The following is a 21,175-nucleotide window of genomic DNA, read 5'->3' on the forward strand; positions in this document are numbered from 1 at the left end:
AAACTACCAATCTGATCTCTGTATCTGTGAGGTTTTTTTTTTTTTTTTAAGATTCCTCACATAAGTTATATTATACGGTATTTTTCTTTCTTTGGTTTATTTCAGTTAGCATAATGCCCTCAAGGTCCATCCATGTTGTGGCAAATGGCAAGACTCCATTCCTTTTTTTTTTTTTGGTAGAATAGTATTCCATTATGTATATATCACGTATTCTTTACCACATATTCATTCATCCATTGATGGACACTTAGCTTTTTTCCGTATCTTGGCTATTGTGAATAATGCTGCAGTTAACATGGGCATGCATATATTTTTTTAAATTAGTGTTTTCATTTCCTTTACATAAATACCCAGAAGTGGAGTTGCTGGGTCATTGAAAAAAATTTTTTTGAGAAAGCTCTGTACTGTTATTTTATTTATTATTTATTTATTTGTTTATTTTTGGCTGCGTTGGGTCTTAGTTGCGGCTTGCGGGATCTTCACTGAGGCATGCGGATCTTTCATTGCAGTGCACGGGTTCTACATTGCAACACATGGGTTTCTCTCTAGTTGTGTGTGAATTTTCTCTAGTCGTGGTGCACAGGCTCCAGGGTGCGTGGGCTATGTAGTTGTGGCACTCAGGTTCCAGAGGGCATGGGGTCTGTATTTTGTGGCACATGGGCTCTCTCATTGAGGCACGAGCTCAGTAGTTGTAGGGTGCTGCCTTAGTTGCCCTGCAGCATGTGGGATCTTAGTTCCCTGACCAGGGATCAAACCCTGTCCCCTGCATTGGAAGGAGTATTCTTTACCACTGGACTACCAGGGAAGTCCCTCCTTTTATTTTCTTACTTTGTCATCCCTGACACATGACTTTCATCCTCAAGTTTGTCTCATGGTCCATAAGGCTGCTCATACTCCAGCCATCATGTTTTAATGTTCCAGGTAGAGAGCAAAAGGAAAGGAAAAATGGTACAAAGAATGCATACCACCTATCTCTTGCTCTTCTAAGCAGTCTTTTTGAGTGTGCATGCCATCTAACCTCTTCTGCTTATATTTTCTTAGCTAGAATGTAGTCATATGATCACACATCTATTTGCAAAGGAAGCTAGGAAATAGAGTTTTTAAGAGGTGGGTATCTTGCTTCCTCACAAAATTAGGGTCCTGTTACTAAAATCCCTAACAGTGGGTAGGAAAAATGATAGGCAGCTCCTACTTTCAGTGTCTGTCATAGCCCTGTAACAGAATAAACTAAATATTTTGGGAAATTTTGGTAATGAGGTAAGTTTTTCTTATGATGGTGTTAAATCCCCCCTGCCTTTTTTAAGGGAAACTTTTTCAAGCAGGCTTCCTAAAGAATATTTACCTTTCACACTAAGAGCTTGGAACATTTGGATTAGTAATAACGGTCTAGATTTTGCAGAAATGGTATCAACTATTTGGGGCTGTAAGCTGCATGAGGAAGAAATACTGAGAAGAAGTTTTTCTGAAGGTTCTCACCCTTTACTTTTAACTTAATCTGTTTGTCTTTGCTGCCAGTTTCACTGACAGTTTCAGAATGGAGGAGTTACAGTGTTCATGGACTGGAAGAATTGATATCATTAAAATGTCCATATTACCCAGAGCAGTCTACAGATTCACTGTAATCCCTGTCAAAGTTCTAATGGAGTCTTTCACAGAAATAGAAAAAAAAATCCTAAAATTTGTATGCAACAACAAAAGATCTCAAATATCCAAAGTAATCCTGAGAAGAACACAACTGGAGGCATCACACGTCCTGATGTCAAACTGTATTACAAAGCTATAGTAATCAAAAGAGTATGATATTGGCATAAAAACACACACAGAGATCAATGGAACAGAATTGAGAGCACAGAAATAAACCCAGATATATATGGTAAATTAATTTTCAACAGAGGAGCCAAGAATATACAATAGGGAAAAGGATAGTTTCTTTAATAAATGGTGTTGGGAAAGCTGGACAGCCACATGCAGAAGAATGAAACTGGACCTCTACCTCTACTATTTATAAAAATTAACTCAAAATTGGTTAAAGACTTAAATATACGACCTGAAACCATAAAAATCCCAGAAGAAAACATAGTGGGTAAGCTCCTTGACACTGGTCTTGGCAGTTTTTTGCATTTGACAGCAAAAGCAATGGCAACAAAAGCAAAAATAAGTTATACTATATCAAACTAAAAGCAAAGGAAAGCTTCAACACATGAAAAGACAACCTACTAAATGGGAGAAAATATTTGCAAATCATATATCTGATAAGGGGTTAATATCCAAAATATACAAAGAACCTATACAATTCAACATTAAAAAAACTAACAACCTGATTAAAAAATGGGCAGAGGACCTGAATAGACAGTTTTCCAAAGATAACCAACAGGCACATGAAAAGATGCTCAACATCACTGATCATCAGTGAAATGCCAATCAGAACCACAATGAAATACCACCTCACACTGGTCAGAATGGCTATCATCAAAGAGACAATAAATAACAGGGTTGGAAAGGATGTGGAGAAAAGGGAACCGTCTTCCACTGTTGGCACACATTAGGATTATAAATTGACGCAGCCACTATGGAAAATAGTTTGGAGGTTGGTCAAAAAATTAAAAACAGAACTGCCATGTGATCCAGCAATTTCACTTCAGGGTGTTTACCCAAGAAAAACAAAACAACAATATGAAAAAGTACATTCACCCCAGTGTTCATTGCAGCATTATTCACAATAGCCAAGATGTGGAAGCAACATAAGTGTCTACTGCTAGGTGAATGGATAAAGAAGATGTGTTGTATATATATATACATATATATTATACAATGGAATATTACTCAACCATTATAAAAATGAAATCTTGTATTTGTAACAATATGGATGGACTTTTAGGGTATTATGCTAAGTGAAATATTTCAGAGGAAAACAAATACTGTATGATCTCAATCGTATGTGGAATCTAAGAACAAAACAGAAGGGTAGCAGACTCACAGATAAGGAGAACAAGCAGCTGGTTGCCAGAGAGGAGGGTAGTGGGGAGTTGACTGAAATAAGTGAAAGGAATTAAGAGGTATAAACTTCCATTTATAAAATAAATAAGCCACGGGAATGTAATATACAACATAAGGAATATGGTCAGTAATATTGTAATAACTTTGTATGGGGACAGATGGTTACTAGACTTACCATGGTAATCATTTCATAATATATGGAAATACCAAATCATTGTGTAGTAACATGAAACTAACATTACATGTCAACTATATTTCAATGTAGTTTCAAAAAAAGGCATACAAAAAAAAAAACAAAAACAAAAAAACGGGGAGCCAGTAAATAGAGAGTAAAAGAAGAGGGAAGGTAGACTAGGATAGGGCATGACAGGATAGGAAGAGAGGAAGGCAGGCAGGCGTGTGTATGAATAGGCACAGAAGAGAAATAGAAATATAGAAAGGGAACATGAAAAGGACCTGGAGGAATGGAATAAGAGAAGAAAAAATATAGAGGAAGGAAGGAGGGAATATGAAAGAAATAAAGAGAAAATGTTTAAAGTGGAAATTTATAAGGAAAAGTAAAAAAAAAAAAAAAAAGAATGGCTATCTTGGAAACATTAAGATGACTAGTTAATAAGTACCTGAATGCTTATTGTAAAATGCTTTTTAAACTTTAATGTTCATATGAATTACCTGTTTTGTTGTTGTTGTTTTTAAACTGCTGATTCTGATTCAGTATATCTAGTGTGGGGCCTGATTTCTGCATTTCCAGTTGGCTCCCAGGTGATGCCAGTGTCACAGGCTGAGGACTACATTTTAAGTAGCATGGAGACAGGAAAAAAATGGGGGGAGGGGAGCAGTAAGAGATTTGTTTCAAATAGGTAACCATCTGGGATTTATACTTAACCCATATTTGTATTCCTGGTTCAGCTGCTTGGTTTCTGAAAGCTGGACCAGGTGAACTCAGGACTTCTTTACACCAGTTTTCTATGTTTCTTTGAATTAAAAAATAAGGTCCTCAGAGGAGATTCTTTTAGCTTACTGAGAGGGAGAAAGAGTGATAATTCAGAGTGATTACCTAGAAATTTTGAGAAGTAAAACCTGGAAGAATTTTAGAAGAAATTTCATCCTGGGAGTTCCCTGGTGATCTGATGGCTAGGATTCTCAGCTTTCACTGCCATGGCCGGGGTTCAGTCCCTTGTCTGGGAACTGAGATTCTGCAAGCCATGTGGTGTTGCCAAAAAAAATTTTTCTTTCCATCCTAGACCATTCAGTAGCTCATATTACTCTTGAGAATCTTTGGATAAAGGCTGGTCTGTGTATTGGACTGCAGATGTTTTAGAAGCGAAATAGGTGTTAAGTGGTTTATGATAGCTTTTGGAGTCTTGGTTGATAGTGTTGACCAAGATGGAATTATATAACTTTTTCAGTTTTACTATGCTTAGTTTTCTGCATTGTTAAGATGGTGTGAGATCGTATAGTGTGAGAAGCTAAATTCCTACATTTAATTATCACTGAATAATTATTTGGCCCTTTCTAATTTCTATGATTTTTTTTTTACTGTAATAATACTGTTAAGGTATTTCAACCAAGTTCACTGAAATGTACTGGAAATAATATTTTTGAAAGACTTTGCATATAATTCTTTTTAAAAAATACATTGTGTTAAAGAAGAGTCATACAGTGCATACATGGTGTGTTCCTAAATGGATTAATTTATTGCCTTGTTATCTTTTATTGATTTCAGTGTCCCTGAACGAGATTTCATTGCTAGTAGACACCACACATTTAAAGAGGTTTGGGTTATGGAAAAACAGAGATGATGATCAGAGTAAAAGAAGTCATGCTGTCCTCTTTCTTTGGATCTCCTCAAATTATCTTCACGAGATTCAGAGCCAGTTAGAAAACTCTCTATTAAGCCAGCAATGTGAGTATAAAAAGATTTCTAAATTTCAGGATAATCTGAGAAGTCCTATAAATAAAGTGATTTTCCTCTAAAATAATTTAGTAGAATATAATTATTTCATTGAATTTAAATTGTTCATTGAACTAGAAATAATTTATCCCTTGATATTCTGTAAGATATTTTATTCATATAATTTCTCCTTATCATTTTACTCAACCAATTAAAATTATCTTCTAAAATAAAAGGACTACCTTATCTTTTAGTCAGTGGACATCCTTGGCTACCTGTCTTAAGAGTTTCTTGCCCTTATTTCGTAATGAACTGGGACAGAACTAAACATTGGCAAAGTCAAATAAAATACAGAAGTCTTTATTTTCAACATTTTCTTCAGTTTCTAAAAAAGATAAATCAGTTTACTTACTTATGTATCATTTTTCTAAGCCTGGGTTGAATACTTTTCTTTATGCTCCCATAACACATATATTAATATATATGTATCTTGAGATATTTCCCAATTTTGTTTAGTTTCCAACTCCTAAAGGAGTCTGGTTTAGAATTAAATAAATCAAATTAGTAAGTTTCTTTCTTATCTCTTCCATTTCTTCTCCTATTCCCTTGCACATTAAAGATTTTAAGTAGTGAACTAAATTTTGTATCTTTTTTCTTTTTTTATATTCTATTTAAATCTTTATTTTTTATCCAAGTCATACATGTACATATTTTTTAAAGTAAAATGTTCTACAAAGTTTATAACGAAATAAATTTTGTATCTTTAAAACTACTTATTTTGCTGCCCTAATTACTTTGAAATTAATTGGGAAAATTCAAGATTAAATAGCAGAGAAGCTGGGAATATACACAAGCCATTTGTAATCATTGTGGGAGGAGGGAATGTCATTTGATGAGAGAAAATGATTTTGAATAAAGTGTTTGGATGGAAACTTTTTTTAATTGGTAGATTTGATATATGGAGCAGGCTAGAGAAAAATGATTGCTTAGTCGTCATTCATTTACTTATTCATACATTCATTAGCAGACATTTACTAGCATCTAGTAAATGCCAGGTGCTGGAGATACAGCAGTCAATACCACTGTGGAGTTTGTATTCTAATGTAGTAGGAGTCTAAAAATTGTGAGTTTTGGTTATAGGTTACTAATGGCCTATTTTGGGATTTAATGTGCCTGGGTATTAACTAACATACAGAATAGTTTGTTGGTTGTGTACCAACCTTACTGTTAATAATTAAATTATTTTAATTATAATCCCCTTGAAAAAATAATACTGATAAAAACTGATTTCTTTTTTCCTTTATAGCAAAATCCACTGAATTCATTTTCCTTGAGCTACGCAGTTCTGTTTCACAGAGAGAAGAATTAAAATTGAAAGACATTATGACAGAAATAAGTACAACCAATGGAGAATTAGAGCTTTCTTATCCATTGTCTTGGGTTCAGGCACTTCCTTTATTTCAGAACCTCTCTTCAAAAGAAAGTTCTTTTATTCATTATTACTGTGCTTCAACTTGTTCTTTCCCTGCTGCTACTGCTGAAGAAATGAAGATGAAATCAGTGTCTCAGGTTAGCATATGATTAATGTAATTAGTGAGGGGGAGGGAGGCAGTTCGATAAAAATTCTTTTTTTGAAATTAGCATAATTTCAGAAGGCTGTGTTTTGTCAAAAGGGCACAGGAACCAACCTGAAGGAACTCTCAATGCCAAAGTTGGAACAGTTAGAGCAACAAAATCAGTAATGATAGCATGTGATTATTACCAAAGAATAAGATATAATACCAAAATTAATATATATTGATACAAATAAATAACTGAATGGATGAATGAAAACAAAAATAATAAAAGGTAGGTAAGGGACAATTCTTTCTTAGAAAAGTACTGCAATTAATAAATGTAAAAGAAACAGGAGGAATATAAAACCACCAGTAGAAAAATCATATTTGTGATTCTTATAGGTAAGGTCCATAGAAAGATGCTAAATTTAATGGGTGAAAATTTCAGGTAAAACAGATTATGTGCATAATCTCAGTCTCTCATCCCAAATATTAATTAATTACAAAAAAGAAATAACTTTTTTTTTCTCCACTGTAGTAACTTTGCAGTGGAGAAACATTGCCGACATCACCTTAACCCAAGTGATCGAAGTTAACATTACCAGTAATAAGGTACATTGACCTAAGGTACCTGTCACATCATGCATGGGAGAAGAGTACATCACTTCTGTGTTGTTCTTTTCAATATTGTATGACCTCAGTCTAATCATGAGAAAAATCAGACAAGCCCAGTTACGAAATAACTGACCAACAGTCTTAGAAAATATCAAGGTCATGAGAGACAAGGAAAGATTGAGGAATTGTAGGATCCTGAAACAAAAGAAATTTATTAGCGGAAAAACTAGTAAAATCAGAGTAACATTTGTAGTTTAGTATATAATATCATATCAACATTAATTTCCTAGATTTAATAATTGTACTGTGGTTTAAAAAGATGTTAATATTAGGGGGATCTGTGAGAGGCTTATTTCTTTTTGTGATTTTTTTTTGAGATTAATTTGTGCTTTTATTTGCCTGCAAACTTTTTGATCTAAAAAGTACATTTCACATCACAATCCAACAAGCACACACACACCTATAAAAGTGAAACAAAAGTTTTTCCAAAAACCTCTACTGAGTGTTAATTTCTTTTTAAGACTTTTTTTTTTTTTTTTTGTAACCACTGATGAACTGCATTGACACATCATCATTACCAGAGTCCCCGGTTCATATCTGTAAGACCACTCATGGCCCACCCATGTGTGGACTGGGCTGGCTCTAGGTGGCAAACTCCTGTACTAAATACTGTAGCATTTCTTCCAATACTGAGCCCTGTCCCACTGGTCCTGCCCAGCAGCTACATGGATGTACAGGGGGACACATGTTGGGTATTTGTTCATAGGAAGGCCACAAGCTTTGTGCCCCTTGTCGCAATGAACCCAGATTCCTGTCAGGTATTTTGTAAACAAAGGAACCATTTCTTCAGGCCCCCTGCTCTGAGCACACCCCATGTTTTCTGCAATTCTTTTATTGATATAAGTGTAAAATTATCTTGAAACAACTAATGGAAAGTTTTAAAGTGCTGTGTTTATTTTTATAGGAGATTGCTAATATACATGTGGCTTGTATATCTCTGCCAAATACCTCTAGAGGGAAAAGCATTTGTTAAGTTTGCTGTGACACGGGCATGTGCAGACACATGCACACACTCTCACATGTGGGTTTGGTCTGGGTCTAATCTGTTATTTTAAAGGTCTGTAGAAAGCCACATTAGTGGAAGACAAGGTATAAGACTTCACCACTGTCTTTTGGATAATGTTGTAAAAATTTTGCCTGGTAATTACTTTGTATATACAAATTTGTATCATAGTTTTCCATTTAATAATAAAATATCAATTTATGTTGATAAACTCTTTTCAGTCTTTTAAATTTTTTCCTGCTTTTTATCACCTCTTGTTCATTTTGAACAAAATGAGCACTGTTTTCAGATTCTAAGTTAACTATAAGGCCCAGACCTGTAAGTAACACTTCAGGTTAAACTTTGATCATTGTACAGTCTCTTTTGATCCAAAGTATTATTATTATTATTTTTAATAAATTTATTTTTTTATTTATTGGCTGCGTTGGGTCTTCGTTGCTGCACACGGGCTTTCTCTAGTTGCTGTGAGCGGGGGCTGCTCTTCATTGTGGTGCGCATGCTCCTCATTGTAGTGGTTTCTCTTGTTGTGGAGCACGGCCTCTAGGCGCATGGGCTTCAGTAGTTGCGGCACATGGGCACAGTAGTTGTGGCTCATGGGCTCTAGAGCACAGGCTCAATAGTTGTGGCGCACGGGCTTAGTTGCTCCATGGCATGTGGAATCTTCCCAGGACAGGGCTCGAACCCGTGTCTCCCGAATTGGCAGGCGGATTCTTTACCACTGCACCACCTAGGAAGTCCCAAAGTATTATTTTGATTTGGTTATATCGTTGTAGAAATTCTAAGAGTATATATATAACTCATTGGTATGTATCAGTAGTTCTTTTAATCACATTTTCTCTTACAAGTCTAACTTTTGTCTTTGTCCTTTTGAGAGTTAATATGTATTTATGATGTATAAGAAGACCTTTTTCTTTGCCGTTTTCTCTCAGCCCTCAAATACAGATACAGCCAAGCCTACCTACACCTTACTGCAGAAGCAAAGTAGTGGTTGCTACTCACTTTCTATTACGTCTAATCCAGATGAAGAATGGCGGGAAGTCAGGCACACTGGACCTGTTCAGAAGTATGTACTGTGTCATATCCTGTTTGTAATAGGTGGGCAAATTAGTAGTTTTCATTCACATTGCTGATTTAAAGAGTTTTACCTTTTTAAATGTTTTGAGTTTTACTTTCTCACTGACAGTTAATAATAGAAATAATTATGAAAAAGTTAAGAAAATGATTACAAAAACAGTCAATGCCATTTCCTTTAGTTTTATGCTAATAAGACAGAAATGGTAGCCAAGATGTCAAATGTGGTAAGATTAAAATGTATTGAAAATATTTGAATAGAAGTATATGGTTTTTAAGATTATATATTCCATATCTGAATATATGATAGGAAAAGTGAAATTGCCTATTAACGTGTGCCTCAGTTTAAGGTACTTTGGAGTTTATCAGAACATCCCTTTCAGAAGTTACTTCTTTGTGTTTTATCTTTTATATATGTCTTCTCATGGTGGTAAGGCAGAATAAGGGAGTCTGTGCATTTGAGAGTGATTTCTATTCCTCTACATGATTCCTTTTCTCTGTAAAAAAAAAAAGGGGGGGGGGGGGGAAGCACAGGACAGGGAAATAGCCAATAAATAACTTTCATTTTAGCACTTAAAATTTTCCCATGTTATTTGATTTAGGTGCCATGGTTACCAAGATTAAATCAACTGCAGATGATTCTCATCTTGAATCTTTCTAGTTCAACAAGTACATATTACACCTTTGTAATTGACTAAATTTGTGCAATGAGTACTACCCTGTCTGTTCTAAGATTATAGCCAGAATTTGCAACTACTCTTATTTTGAGCTTTAAGAGAGGGTACCAAAGAAAAAATGCTTCATTAGTTGTCATTTTGTTTTCCACTTTTTTTCTGGTTGTGTTCTAATTATTTATATCCTTTATGTTCTCCTAAGTTATATATCGTAAGCACTTTGTTATGGGAAACTTGCCTCCTAAGCTCCCATGTTAATTCTTCACTGTCCAGCTGCTGGTGTAGACTATCCACCAGCAGGAGAGCATAGTTTTTGACTATAGGCTCTTTTAGTATTGAGGATTCAAACTTGAGCATTGGAAACTGGAGTGTAGGAGAATCCTCTATGGTTTATTACTTTGGTTTGTTGAAAGTTAAAAATTGTACAGAAGAGGGACGTCCTCAGTGGTATTGTAATTGATTGTTAGATAACCTGTTGATTAGACAAATACTGAGACTAGCCCACATGGGAAGGATTGGAAATGAAAAGATGCTCAATGAGAGTACTAGTAGTAGCTTGTGAAAACAACGGAAGGAAAATATTTGCTTGTATCGTGTTAAATATTTTTTACCCTACACATTTTAGTTATTGAATACTACTGCCCTGTTATTTTCCCATATAACAAATCCCTTTGAAACTAGAGTTTTCAATATTGAAATATTTTAATTTTATTTTTACTTTTTAAGGTTGATTGTATATCCTCCACCACCTACTAAAGGGGGTTTAGGAGTAACTAATGAAGATCTGGAGTGCTTAGAAGAAGGAGAGTTTCTTAATGATGTAATCATTGATTTCTACCTTAAGTAAGTGCAGTGATAAATGATCTTGTCATTTGTTTTACAGATTTTGATGTAATATCTTTATCTTTATATCTTTATATATCTTTATCTCTGAAGTATTTTAACTCTTAGCTAAAAGTAACCTGCCAAAATTTCAGATTTGAAAAATTTTTGTCTACTAAAGTTTTCTGGTGTTGACTAATTCAGTTTCATTTCTTTACTTCCCATAGATACTATATACTTCAGAAGAATTACTGTTGTTTTATTTGTTTTCATTTTTGTTATTTGCTTGCTATTGATTGATACTTCTTTGGCTATAGTGTTATAGTGAAGGAAGTACTTATATAATTACGGATCACTTTGAGAACCAGAAAGAAGCAATTCTGTAGTATTCTGTTGTGTCTTTAAGCGCTGTAAAAGTTAACTGTCATTTTAAAAATCTGTATCACTATTTCATTAAAAATAGTTTTAAACTTTTTATATAGCCAAGCTGAAGGAATGTATAAGAAAGTTTTAGAAACTTTCATGCAGCGGTAATTTGTCTCTATCCCTCACTTTGTACTCTGTCCCTAGACCTACATTTCTAACATTTCTTCAGGATGTCTCCTAATTATTTCACTGACCCTTCCCAAACCAATTTATTATCATCATATTATTTCAGCCCTATTGTGTTACTAATAGTGCTATCCTTATTCTAGTAAGGATAAGGTTCAAAAAATCTCATGTTATCATCTACTCTTCATCTTGGACATTGTAGATTTAATCTCAAAGTTCTATTTGGGTCTTTTTTATGTCTTTCATGTCTCTAACTTTTTGAGCATATGGAATATAATTATTATATAATAACTGTTTTAATGTCTTTTCTACTTAATCTAGCATCCTTGTCAGTTCTGGGTTGGTTTCAATTGACTGATTTTTCTCTTCATTATGAGTCTTTTTTTTTTTTTTCCTTCTTTGCATGTCTGGTGTTTTTTTTGTTTGTTTTTTTGTTTGTTTGTTTTACTGGGTGCTGGTGTGTTCCTATAAATATTCTTGAATTTTTTTCATTTGTTTTTGTTTCGTTTTGTTTTTCAGATCTTTATTGGAATGTAATTGCTTTGCGCTGTTGTGTTAGTTTCTGCTGTACAACAAAGTGAATCAGCTATATGTATACATATATCCCCATATCCCCTCCCTCTTGAGCCTCTCTCCCACCCTCCCTATCCCACCTCTCTAGGTCATCAGATTGAATTTTGTTTTGAAACAGATTATTTGGAAACAGTTTGATGCTTTTAAGGGTCTTGCTTTTTGAGATTTGTTAGGCAAGACCAACAAATTAATCCCCACTATTGTGGAAAGACCCTTCTGAATACTCTACTCAGTACTTCATGAATTATGAGGTTTTCCAGCCTGGCTGGTAGCAACAGGCAGTATTCCCACAACCTGTGTGAATGCTGGGTTGGGTACCATTCCCTCTACTTTTTTCAGATAGTTCTTTCCCCATTCTTAGATATTTTCCTTACATACATGCAATGATCAATATTTTGCTAAATTCTTGAGGAGGACTCTGCTGATGTCTGGAGTTCTGTATCTATACTGCTTTTTCCTTTCCCATATTCTAATCTGCAATCTCTCTGTACCTTAGTCTCTCCTGACTCTAAACATCTCCTCAACTCAGGGAGTCTGCCATGCTCCGCCTGGGTTATTCCTTTCTGTGCTGCAGCCTGGAAACTCATCAAGGCAGTAGCTGAGGCAATTATGGAGTTCACCATTTCTAAAAGGTCACTATTCTTTGTTGCCTGATGTACAGTGTTTTAAAAACTATTGTTTCATGTATTTTGTCTGATTTTTTGCTTATTTCAAATAGGAGTGTAAATCTGACCCCTATTATTCCATCTTGGCTGGGAGTAAAGTTTCATCATCATTGACTCTTCACCTACCTTTCCCTCTCTGTATACTCAGTTGCCTGAGTAGTAGATCTGGTCTCTCAAATTCACTTATTCTCTTTCCTCTGTCATCATGATCTTTTTAGTACTACTTATCTTACCTCAGTTGTTAATTCTTTTAAACCAGTCTCCTTATATCCTTTGCCTGTGTTTTCCTATATTACCACCATTGTTATTCTTCAACTACTCCATGAATGCAATTCTCACTAGAAACTTGTTAATTTCTTATTACCTGTCAAAATAAATTCAAACACAATCAGGCATTTGAGTGTCTTGATAGTATGGCACTAATCTGTCTTTTCTGCCATCTACTTATAACCCCGCACCTCTTACATAGTCCAGCAAAATTGAATTATAGACAGTTTACTAAACAAAGCCCATTTTTATTGACTCTTCTGCCTTAATGCCCTGTTACTCTTGCTTCATGGAATATTCTCCTCTTTATCTTAACCTGTTGAAATTTTATTCCTCTTTCAAGGTTCCTCACAAGTGTTACCTTCTTGAAAACTTTTCCTGATTTTAAACAGATATTATTAACTCTCATAATACCTTACTTGTATCTCTTTTATGGTTCATATAATATTTTGCCTTATTTTAAAATTAATGGGTGGCATTACGATTATTTTCCATCTAAAGGCTGAATATCTTACATCTTTCTTATTTTTGTGTCCCTAAATAGTGTTAAATTTATATTTTGTGAGATGAAGTGGATCATCTTTGGTGTTAATTTTGATATGTTTTATTGGAATTAACTAATAAAATTTTATTTCTAATTCAGTTCTAAGAGTATTTTTCTGTACTTCCTTTTCACTGAACTGCCTATATCTCTGTCTCTTTGACTTTGTTTCAGAGGGGATTCTATCTTTATTTTTTAAATTACTCTGTTTATTTTTAAAATTGATGAATAACTTGCCAGTAGGAAAGTGCACAAATTTTAAGTGTATAGCTCATGCATGTTCACATCTGTATGTACCCATGTTATCATCATTCAGATCAAGATCAAGAACACTTGTAGCACACTGAAAGCATTGTTTATGTCTCCTTCCACATAGTATATACCCTCTGCATAACCACATTAAAAATAATTCAAGATTACTGGATCATATGGTAGTTCTATTTGTAGTTTTTTAAGGAACCTCCAAATTGTTTTCCATAGTGGTTGTATCAACTTACAGTCCCACCAACAGTGCAGGAGAGTTCCCTTTTCTCCACACCCTCTCCAACATTTGTTGTTTCCAGATTTTGTGATGATGGCCATTCTGATCGGTGTGAGGTGATACCTCATTGTGGCTTTGACTTGCATTTCTCTGATGATGAGTGATGTTGAGCATCTTTTCATGTGTTTGTTGGCCATCTGTATGTCTTCTTTGGAGAAGTGTCTATTTAGGTCTTCTGCCCATTTGTGGATTGGGTTATTTGCTTTTTTGGTATGAAGCTGCATGAGCTGTTTGTATATTTTGGAGGTTAATCCTTTGTCCGTTGTTTCATAGGCAATTATTTTTTCCCATTCTGAGGGTTGTCTTCCTGTCTTGTTTATGGTTTCTTTTGCTGTGCAAAAGCTTTTAAGTTTCATGAGGTCCCATTTGTTTATTCTTGATTTTATTTCCATGATTCTAGGAGGTGGGTCAAAAAGGATGTTGCTTTGATGTATGTCATAGAGTGTTCTGCCTATGTTTTCCTCCAGGAGTTTGATAGTGTCTGGCCTTACATGTAGGTCTTTAATCCATTTGGAGTTTATTTTTGTGTATGGTGTTAGGAAGTGTTCTAATTTCATTCTTTTACATGTTGCTGTCCAATTTTCCCAGCACCACTTATTGAAGAGGCTGTCTTTTTTCCATTGTGTACTCGTGCCTCCTTTGTCAAAGATAAGGTGCCCATATGTGTTTGGGCTTACTTCTGAGTTCTCTATTCTATTCCATTGATCATCCTTTCTATTTTTGTGCCAGTACCGTACTGTCTTGATCACTATGCAGTAATCCCACTCCTGGGCATATACCCAAAGAAAACCATAATCCCAAAAGAAACTTGTACCATAATGTTTATTGCAGCACTATTTACAATAGCCAGGACATGGAAGCAACCTAAATGCCCATCAACAAATGAATGGATACAGAAGATGTGGCATATATATACAATGGAATATTACTCAGCTATAAAAAGGGATGAGATGGAGCTATATGTAATGAGGTGGATAGAACTACAATCTGTCATACATAGTGAAGTAAGTCAGAAAGAGAAGGACAAATATTGTATGCTAACTCACATATACGGAATCTAAAAATGGTACTGATGAACTCAGTGACAAGAACAAGGACGCAGATACAGAGAATGGACTGGAGAACATGAGGTATGGGAGGGGGCAGGGGGGTGAAGGGGAAACTGAGACGAAGTGAGAGAGTAGCATAGACATATATATTCTACCAACTGTAAAATAGTCAGTGGGAAGTTGTTGTATAACAAAGGGAGTCCAACTCGAGGATGGAAGATGCCTTAGAGGACTGGGGCAGGGAGGGTGGGGGGGACTCGAGGGGGGGGAGTCAAGGAAGGGAGGGAATATGGGGATATGTGTATAAAAACAGATGATTGAACCTGGTGTACCCCCAAAAAAATAAAAAAAAATAAAAAATAAAAAAATAAAATAAAAAAAAGTAATTCAAGATGTGTTTGTTATGCTTTATTAAAAAGCAATTACAAGATCGTTTTTTGAATATTTGTAAACTGTTAACAATAGTAGAGTTCTCTAAGTATGAAAGGTTTTTAATCTCTAAGTAATTGAATTATAAGCTTGTGTTGAAGAGTTGTTTTAGTATAGAAATGGACTAAGGAATTAGAGATCAGTCATGTCTCAGAGTTATTAAAATTTGTCTAGGTTTATTTAGGAGTTTCATGGTTTGAATTTTATATTTGATTGTATGATTATTTGATTAATATTTCCTCCTAACCCCACTCTTCTGGATCGTAAGCTCTATGGGGGCAGGAACTTTTTTTGCCCCCTCTCATTTTGTGTCACTAGTATAAATACGGTACTTGGTACATATTAGGAATGTGGGAAATATTTGTTAAGTAAATGAATAAGTGGAAAATTTCTGCTTTAATTGATCTTGATAGAAGATGAGGTAACTAAAGAACAAAAAAAATCTGAAATCAGAGCAGATTGCAAGATTGCTTTGAGTCTAATTGGACATAAAAGTGAAGATTTTCAGAACACAGAAGATAATTGGAGGAAGATGGGGTAAAATCTAAAAATGACTTACCTTTGCGATGTTGCTGCTTTACAGGTATCTTATATTGGAGAAGGCGTCAGATGAACTTGTTGAACGAAGTCACATTTTTAGTAGCTTTTTCTACAAATGCTTGACGAGAAAGGAAAATAATTTAACAGAAGATAACCCAAATCTTTCGTAAGTCAGTCTTCCAGTGTACTTAAGCTTTAAGAGGAAACGTAGTATTATTTTAGTGCTCTTAGTGAAATAACCTCTTACAGTATTTCCTAGAGTGAACAGTATTACCACTTGTGCAGGTCCTGGGCCTGTTTGCTCTGAGAGGCATTTCTTACCCTTCCACTGTTCTGTTCCCTATCACAGGGAGGCTGACTCTTGCAGGTTGCATTTCCAATTGCATGTGCTGTGGGGGATATTGGAGGTTGGAGGGCAAGGAAAGAAGTAGTCAAGATGTTTCTTCCTTACCCTCTTTGCCTTGGGCAGTTATTCTGGTAGTGGTTCTAGTTCCTCTGTGGGTCCTTCTTTCACTGGACAGACCTGATAGAGTTCCACCTTCCGTCCAGAGGCAGTGCTCCTTCACTCTGCCCTGCAGCACAGGGGTGTAGCATTGTCCTGCTATGCTTAAGCTCTGGTTGCCTCACTGACTGCCTTTTGTGGGTCTGCACTTTTTCTATCACCGCTGTAGCCAATTATTTGCATTACATTTTATCTCTAAGTGTTAAATATATAGGGAAGTTTATGTTTTCCTGGTTGGACCTTCACTAACATACTACTGTTTAAACTGATGTAACATTATAAAAATACCATGTTTGCTCCCACAATTCAGCTGAATTTCTAAGTATTTTTTTGATTAATTCTAAAAACTATAGAGTGGTGGATAGGAATAGGCAAAAAGGAGGAGGAGTAATTTTTGTATCTTAGCAGTAACTTGGATAGTTGTGAGCATGGAGCCATTTCACCCCTCTCTCCACACCTAACAATTTGTGTGAAAATCTATATGATAGGCCTATGATAAAATTAAGAGTTTTTATTTTTAAAAAAGTTAATGTAAACATTTGTCTGCCACTTTACAAGGTACATTTTTGTACATTATTTCTTCCCGTAACAGTGCTTTTAGATATGTAAGGCATTTTTCAGATGAGGAAGCAGGCCAGTAAAGATTGGCAGAACTCTGGTAAGTGACAGAACTGGTTGGTACTTAAATCCTTATCTTTTAACCTCTAATCCAGAGGTGTTTTTGTTGTACTGGATTGTCTTTGAAAAAATGGCTGTGAGAGTTGTTTCATCCATTTAAAGTAATCGGAATAATAAGTAAGTAAGAAGATGATTAAATGGGTAAACTATCTGAATTTGTTGTATTGTTGGAGTAGGAGGGTATGAATAGAGAGAGTGTTACTATTTATTGAGTACCTGCCTGGAACCAAGACAGTGAACATAGTTATTTTGTTTGATTCTGCAATAGTCTTACGAGATCAGTGCCGTTGTTATGAATTGAAGCTTAAAGAAGTTAGACAACTTATCTGAACTTGGATATAGCTTTCCAATTTCAAAGTTCAAGCTCTGTCTCTTGTGTTTAGTATTGCAACTATATAATTTGTGGTCTAAATTGGAACACTTGAGAGAATAAAACGAGGCTCTGTTAATAGCTACACTGGGCAATCCGTGTATACTGGGGCTATCCTAGACAAACTGGGATGCGTGGTCATCTGTATTTTGAGTATCTTTATAGATTTGGAATTTGTGCTGGTAGACAAGGCCTGCCAGGATCAACTAAGGAGAAAAACCACAGTATGAAAATATTCTTGATAATCAGGGTTAGTGGCGAGGGATGTATGGAAAGGGAAGATTTATTAAATAAATTTGATATTTAACATTTCTGGTGCCCCCCTCTTCTATTTTATGTGTATAGAAATTGATGGTGGGCACCATGTCCTTAATCCCACATTTTGTTTTAAGATTACTAGTCTGTGTCGAGATTATGCGTTTGGCATACCTAGCTAGAAACTGAGGAAATGAAAAGGTAGATTCTGCTGCATTAAAAAAAATTTTTTAATTAAAAAATTAGAAAAAAGTTATATATTATATGCTTGATCATATAGAAACGTGATACAAAACTAAGATGACCGGATTCTTCCAGGGTAAGATAGATCTTATATGTCTCTTATGCATAATATATATTTCTATACATACATACATATATTTATATGAACACATACATACATGCATGTGTATACACACACAAATATCCATACTAATGCTTGGCCTGATATATATACAATTAGTATTCATACAAAGAATCCCTACAAATCAGTTAAAAAAAAGGGGGGAACCCCAAAGCAAAGTGGTGAGGGATACAGACCATAATTTATGGCCAATAAATCCTACAGGAAGCTCACACTGCTAGTGCTAGGAAATAGACTAAATGATACAGAAAGTCATTACTGCAGTTTATGAGACCCTGCGAGGTCTGCTCCTGTCCACTTCCCTAAACTCATCTCGCAACATTCTCTCCCCTCATTTACCACACGTCAGCTCAGCCTGCCTCCTTTCAGTTTTCAAATAGGCTAAGTTCTTTCCTGTTTTCTGACGGAAATTTCGTCTGGCACTTTGAAATTTATTTTACCTGATCTCTAATCATGCTTTTGTTTGTTCATTTTCTGTTTCTCATTCTGAAATCTAAGCTCCATGAGGTCAGGGACTTCATCTGTCTTATTTTCTACTCTGTGCTTGGTGCATTTTGCTCAGTTCTTGGAACATACTAGAACATACTAGGAACTCAGAATGAAAGATAATAATGTATGTTATTGAATGGGGAGAGAACTGTTAGACATTTAATTGAGAATTTTCCATACAGTTAAGAACAGAGAACAAGGGATTATATTGTGGCCCCCATATTCTCACTTATCATCCTTGCCCCATCCAGTGTCTAATGTGTTCCCAATCAGATAAGGTTAGCGTAATCAGGAAATCTATGAAACACCAACATAACAAGACAAAAGAAAAGCAGGTGTCTATCCTTAAAGTTTTTCAAATGGAAACCAAATTAAGAGACTCTGCACTAGGTGAAAATAGTTATTTAATTTATAATCATTATAATGGTTGGGTCATTTTGAAGTAAGAAAATTTGGTAAACATATGACTCATTATTTTATGAAGTTAATCTTTTGCATAGTGTCTAATTTCTCCCACATCTTTTAGCCCATTCTGGATCCCATCTTACTGCAAATGTCTACTCCTGTGAGTTTGGTTAGATAGTCAGGGACAGGGATAGGGCAAAGATGTCTGTTTCCTGTGTTACTTGGTATGTAAATATATAAGAACTTAATGATTTGTTTAATTTTCTGACTAAAAAGAGGTCCTTCATGGGACTGAGCCAGAAGTCACATATCACCACCTCCTTTATGTCACTGTGAAATGCTATCCATTTCCTGGAACCCTTTTTGACATCCAGACTTGGTTTGGTATCTTCCTTCTTTAACTTGAGGAGAAGAAAAGGAACGGCTATTCGTGTGTCCCAATGCTTTTCTTGATGGTTTTCCTAGATGCCATCACCATAATTCCTTTGTATCTTTTATGACACTTTTGTTTTAATTATTTGTTTTGGTTTCTTTCTGCCTTCATTATTTTGTTAAATCCCTTTAGGGCAGTGTGATTTTCATTATTTGTTCTTAGGAACCTAATAAATATTTGTCAAAGAAATAAAATAAAGGATGGATGATGGGTATGCTTAACTCATTGTCCTATAATAATCTTATAAATGAAATAAAGGGAGATGAGTTTCATTTTTAAAAATCTAAGAATATATACCTCATCCCTCCTCTTGCATTAAGTTTTAACACCTCCCTCATCACAGATATTCCATTTAGACAGTTCTAAGTTTTTTTTTAAAGTTGCATAAATCTTTATAACTTCTAAAAATATTTTTTAATATTTTTTTCTTCAGATCTTTATTGGAGTATAATTGCTTTATAATGTTGTGCCAGTTTCTGCTGTACAACAAAGTAAATCAGCTGTATTTATACATATATCCCCATATCCCCTCCCTCTTGAGCCTCTTTCCCACCCTCCCTACCCCACCTCTCTAGGTCATCACCAAGATTTGATGATAATATTTTATATTGGCCCAGATGGAACTAAACAGAATAAATAGGTATAGCTGTTTCTGTTCAGTTGCTGAGACAGTTTTGGAATCTATAAAGCATTTTATGAATTGCTGCCTTTCTTTTATACATTATTTTATTGTTTATAAATAGTGATCGTATTTAAAAACAGCCAAGAGTTAGTAAAAGGAGATAATATTCTAGTCTGTTAAATATTATGTATCTTATGTATGTTTATTTACGGTTGAATAAACTAAAACTAGCATTTTCAATGTATAAAAATGACTCTTGAAATCCTTATCTTAAATTCTTAATTTTTTATGTATCAAATATATCTATCTTTTTATTCCCAGAATGGCTCAGAGAAGACATAAGAGAGTAAGAACATGGACTCGTCACATAAACATCTTTAATAAAGATTACATCTTTGTACCTGTAAATGAGTCGTGAGTATTTCAAATTATTAAAAAAAAAATTGGAGAGTGCAGAAAAATACTTTGAGCATTTTTAGATTAATAATCAGTAAAAAGTATGGGTATATAAACCCAGGTATTATTTTTAATCTTTTTCTAAAGAAGTAGCTAAAATAATAAGTTTATTTATCTTGGATTTTGGTTTGACAGTGCTTGTGTGGTAAATAATGAAAAAAATAAAATGAAAAATGCCCAGAAGACTGTAATGGCTTAGACTTTGATTTTTTTTTAGAGGTGGGGGGGACTCAAGAAAAGATTTTCTAGGGACTTCCCTGGGGCTCAGTGGTTACGACTCCACACTCCAGGTTCAACCTCTGGTCAGGGAACTAGATTCCACATGCATACTGCAACTAAGGAGCTGGTGAGCCACAACTAAGGAGCCCACAAGCCGCAACTAAGGAGCCCGTGTGCCGTGACTAAGGAGCCTACCTGCCACAACTAAGGAGCCCGCCTGCCGCAACTGAGACCCAGTACAACCAAATAAATACATAAATATTAAAAGAAAAAAAGATTTTCTTAACAAAAACGCAAAAGCTTTTAGGATGAATCTTCAAATATTTAAGAGAGCAAACTCTTTCAGCACTAATAGAAAAAAGGTGATGCTATAAGTCTCTTTGTTTGTTTATTAAAGCAGAGCCTCAACAGGTAACACTAATTATATAAAAGTATATAAGTTTGAATTACTCAGATTTTACCCTAAGAAGTCTTAGTAATTTTTAAATTAGTTTTGGAATGTGTGTTCAGATATTATAGTGGACCTCTTCAAA

General features: G+C 34.9%; 1 protein-coding gene and 1 non-coding gene across 8 annotated transcripts in view; one reads left to right on the forward strand and one right to left on the reverse strand.

Annotated features, from left to right (window-relative positions):
• The window catches only part of SENP7 (SUMO specific peptidase 7), a 171,905-nt gene that overhangs the window by 139,511 nt on the left and 11,219 nt on the right, over window positions 1-21,175 (forward strand). For 6 of the 7 annotated variants that reach the window (XM_057696791.1, XM_057696789.1, XM_057696793.1 and 3 more), the window contains 6 exons: window positions 4,724-4,903; window positions 6,198-6,460; window positions 9,055-9,188; window positions 10,597-10,713; window positions 15,893-16,015; window positions 20,289-20,381. In XM_057696791.1, coding sequence (XP_057552774.1) covers window positions 4,724-4,903; window positions 6,198-6,460; window positions 9,055-9,188; window positions 10,597-10,713; window positions 15,893-16,015; window positions 20,289-20,381 — 910 coding nt within the window. The remainder of the gene's footprint in view (window positions 1-4,723; window positions 4,904-6,197; window positions 6,461-9,054; window positions 9,189-10,596; window positions 10,714-15,892; window positions 16,016-20,288; window positions 20,382-21,175) is intronic. The other variant, XM_057696792.1, reaches the window with a different exon arrangement.
• On the reverse strand, window positions 7,806-7,935 carry LOC130830667 (small nucleolar RNA SNORA11). Its single transcript, XR_009047839.1, has one exon. It is a non-coding gene; the product is annotated as a small nucleolar RNA SNORA11 (small nucleolar RNA).

The sequence above is a fragment of the Hippopotamus amphibius genome, chromosome 10, assembly GCF_030028045.1.
Source record: "Hippopotamus amphibius kiboko isolate mHipAmp2 chromosome 10, mHipAmp2.hap2, whole genome shotgun sequence".
Classification (NCBI taxonomy): domain Eukaryota; kingdom Metazoa; phylum Chordata; class Mammalia; order Artiodactyla; family Hippopotamidae; genus Hippopotamus; species Hippopotamus amphibius.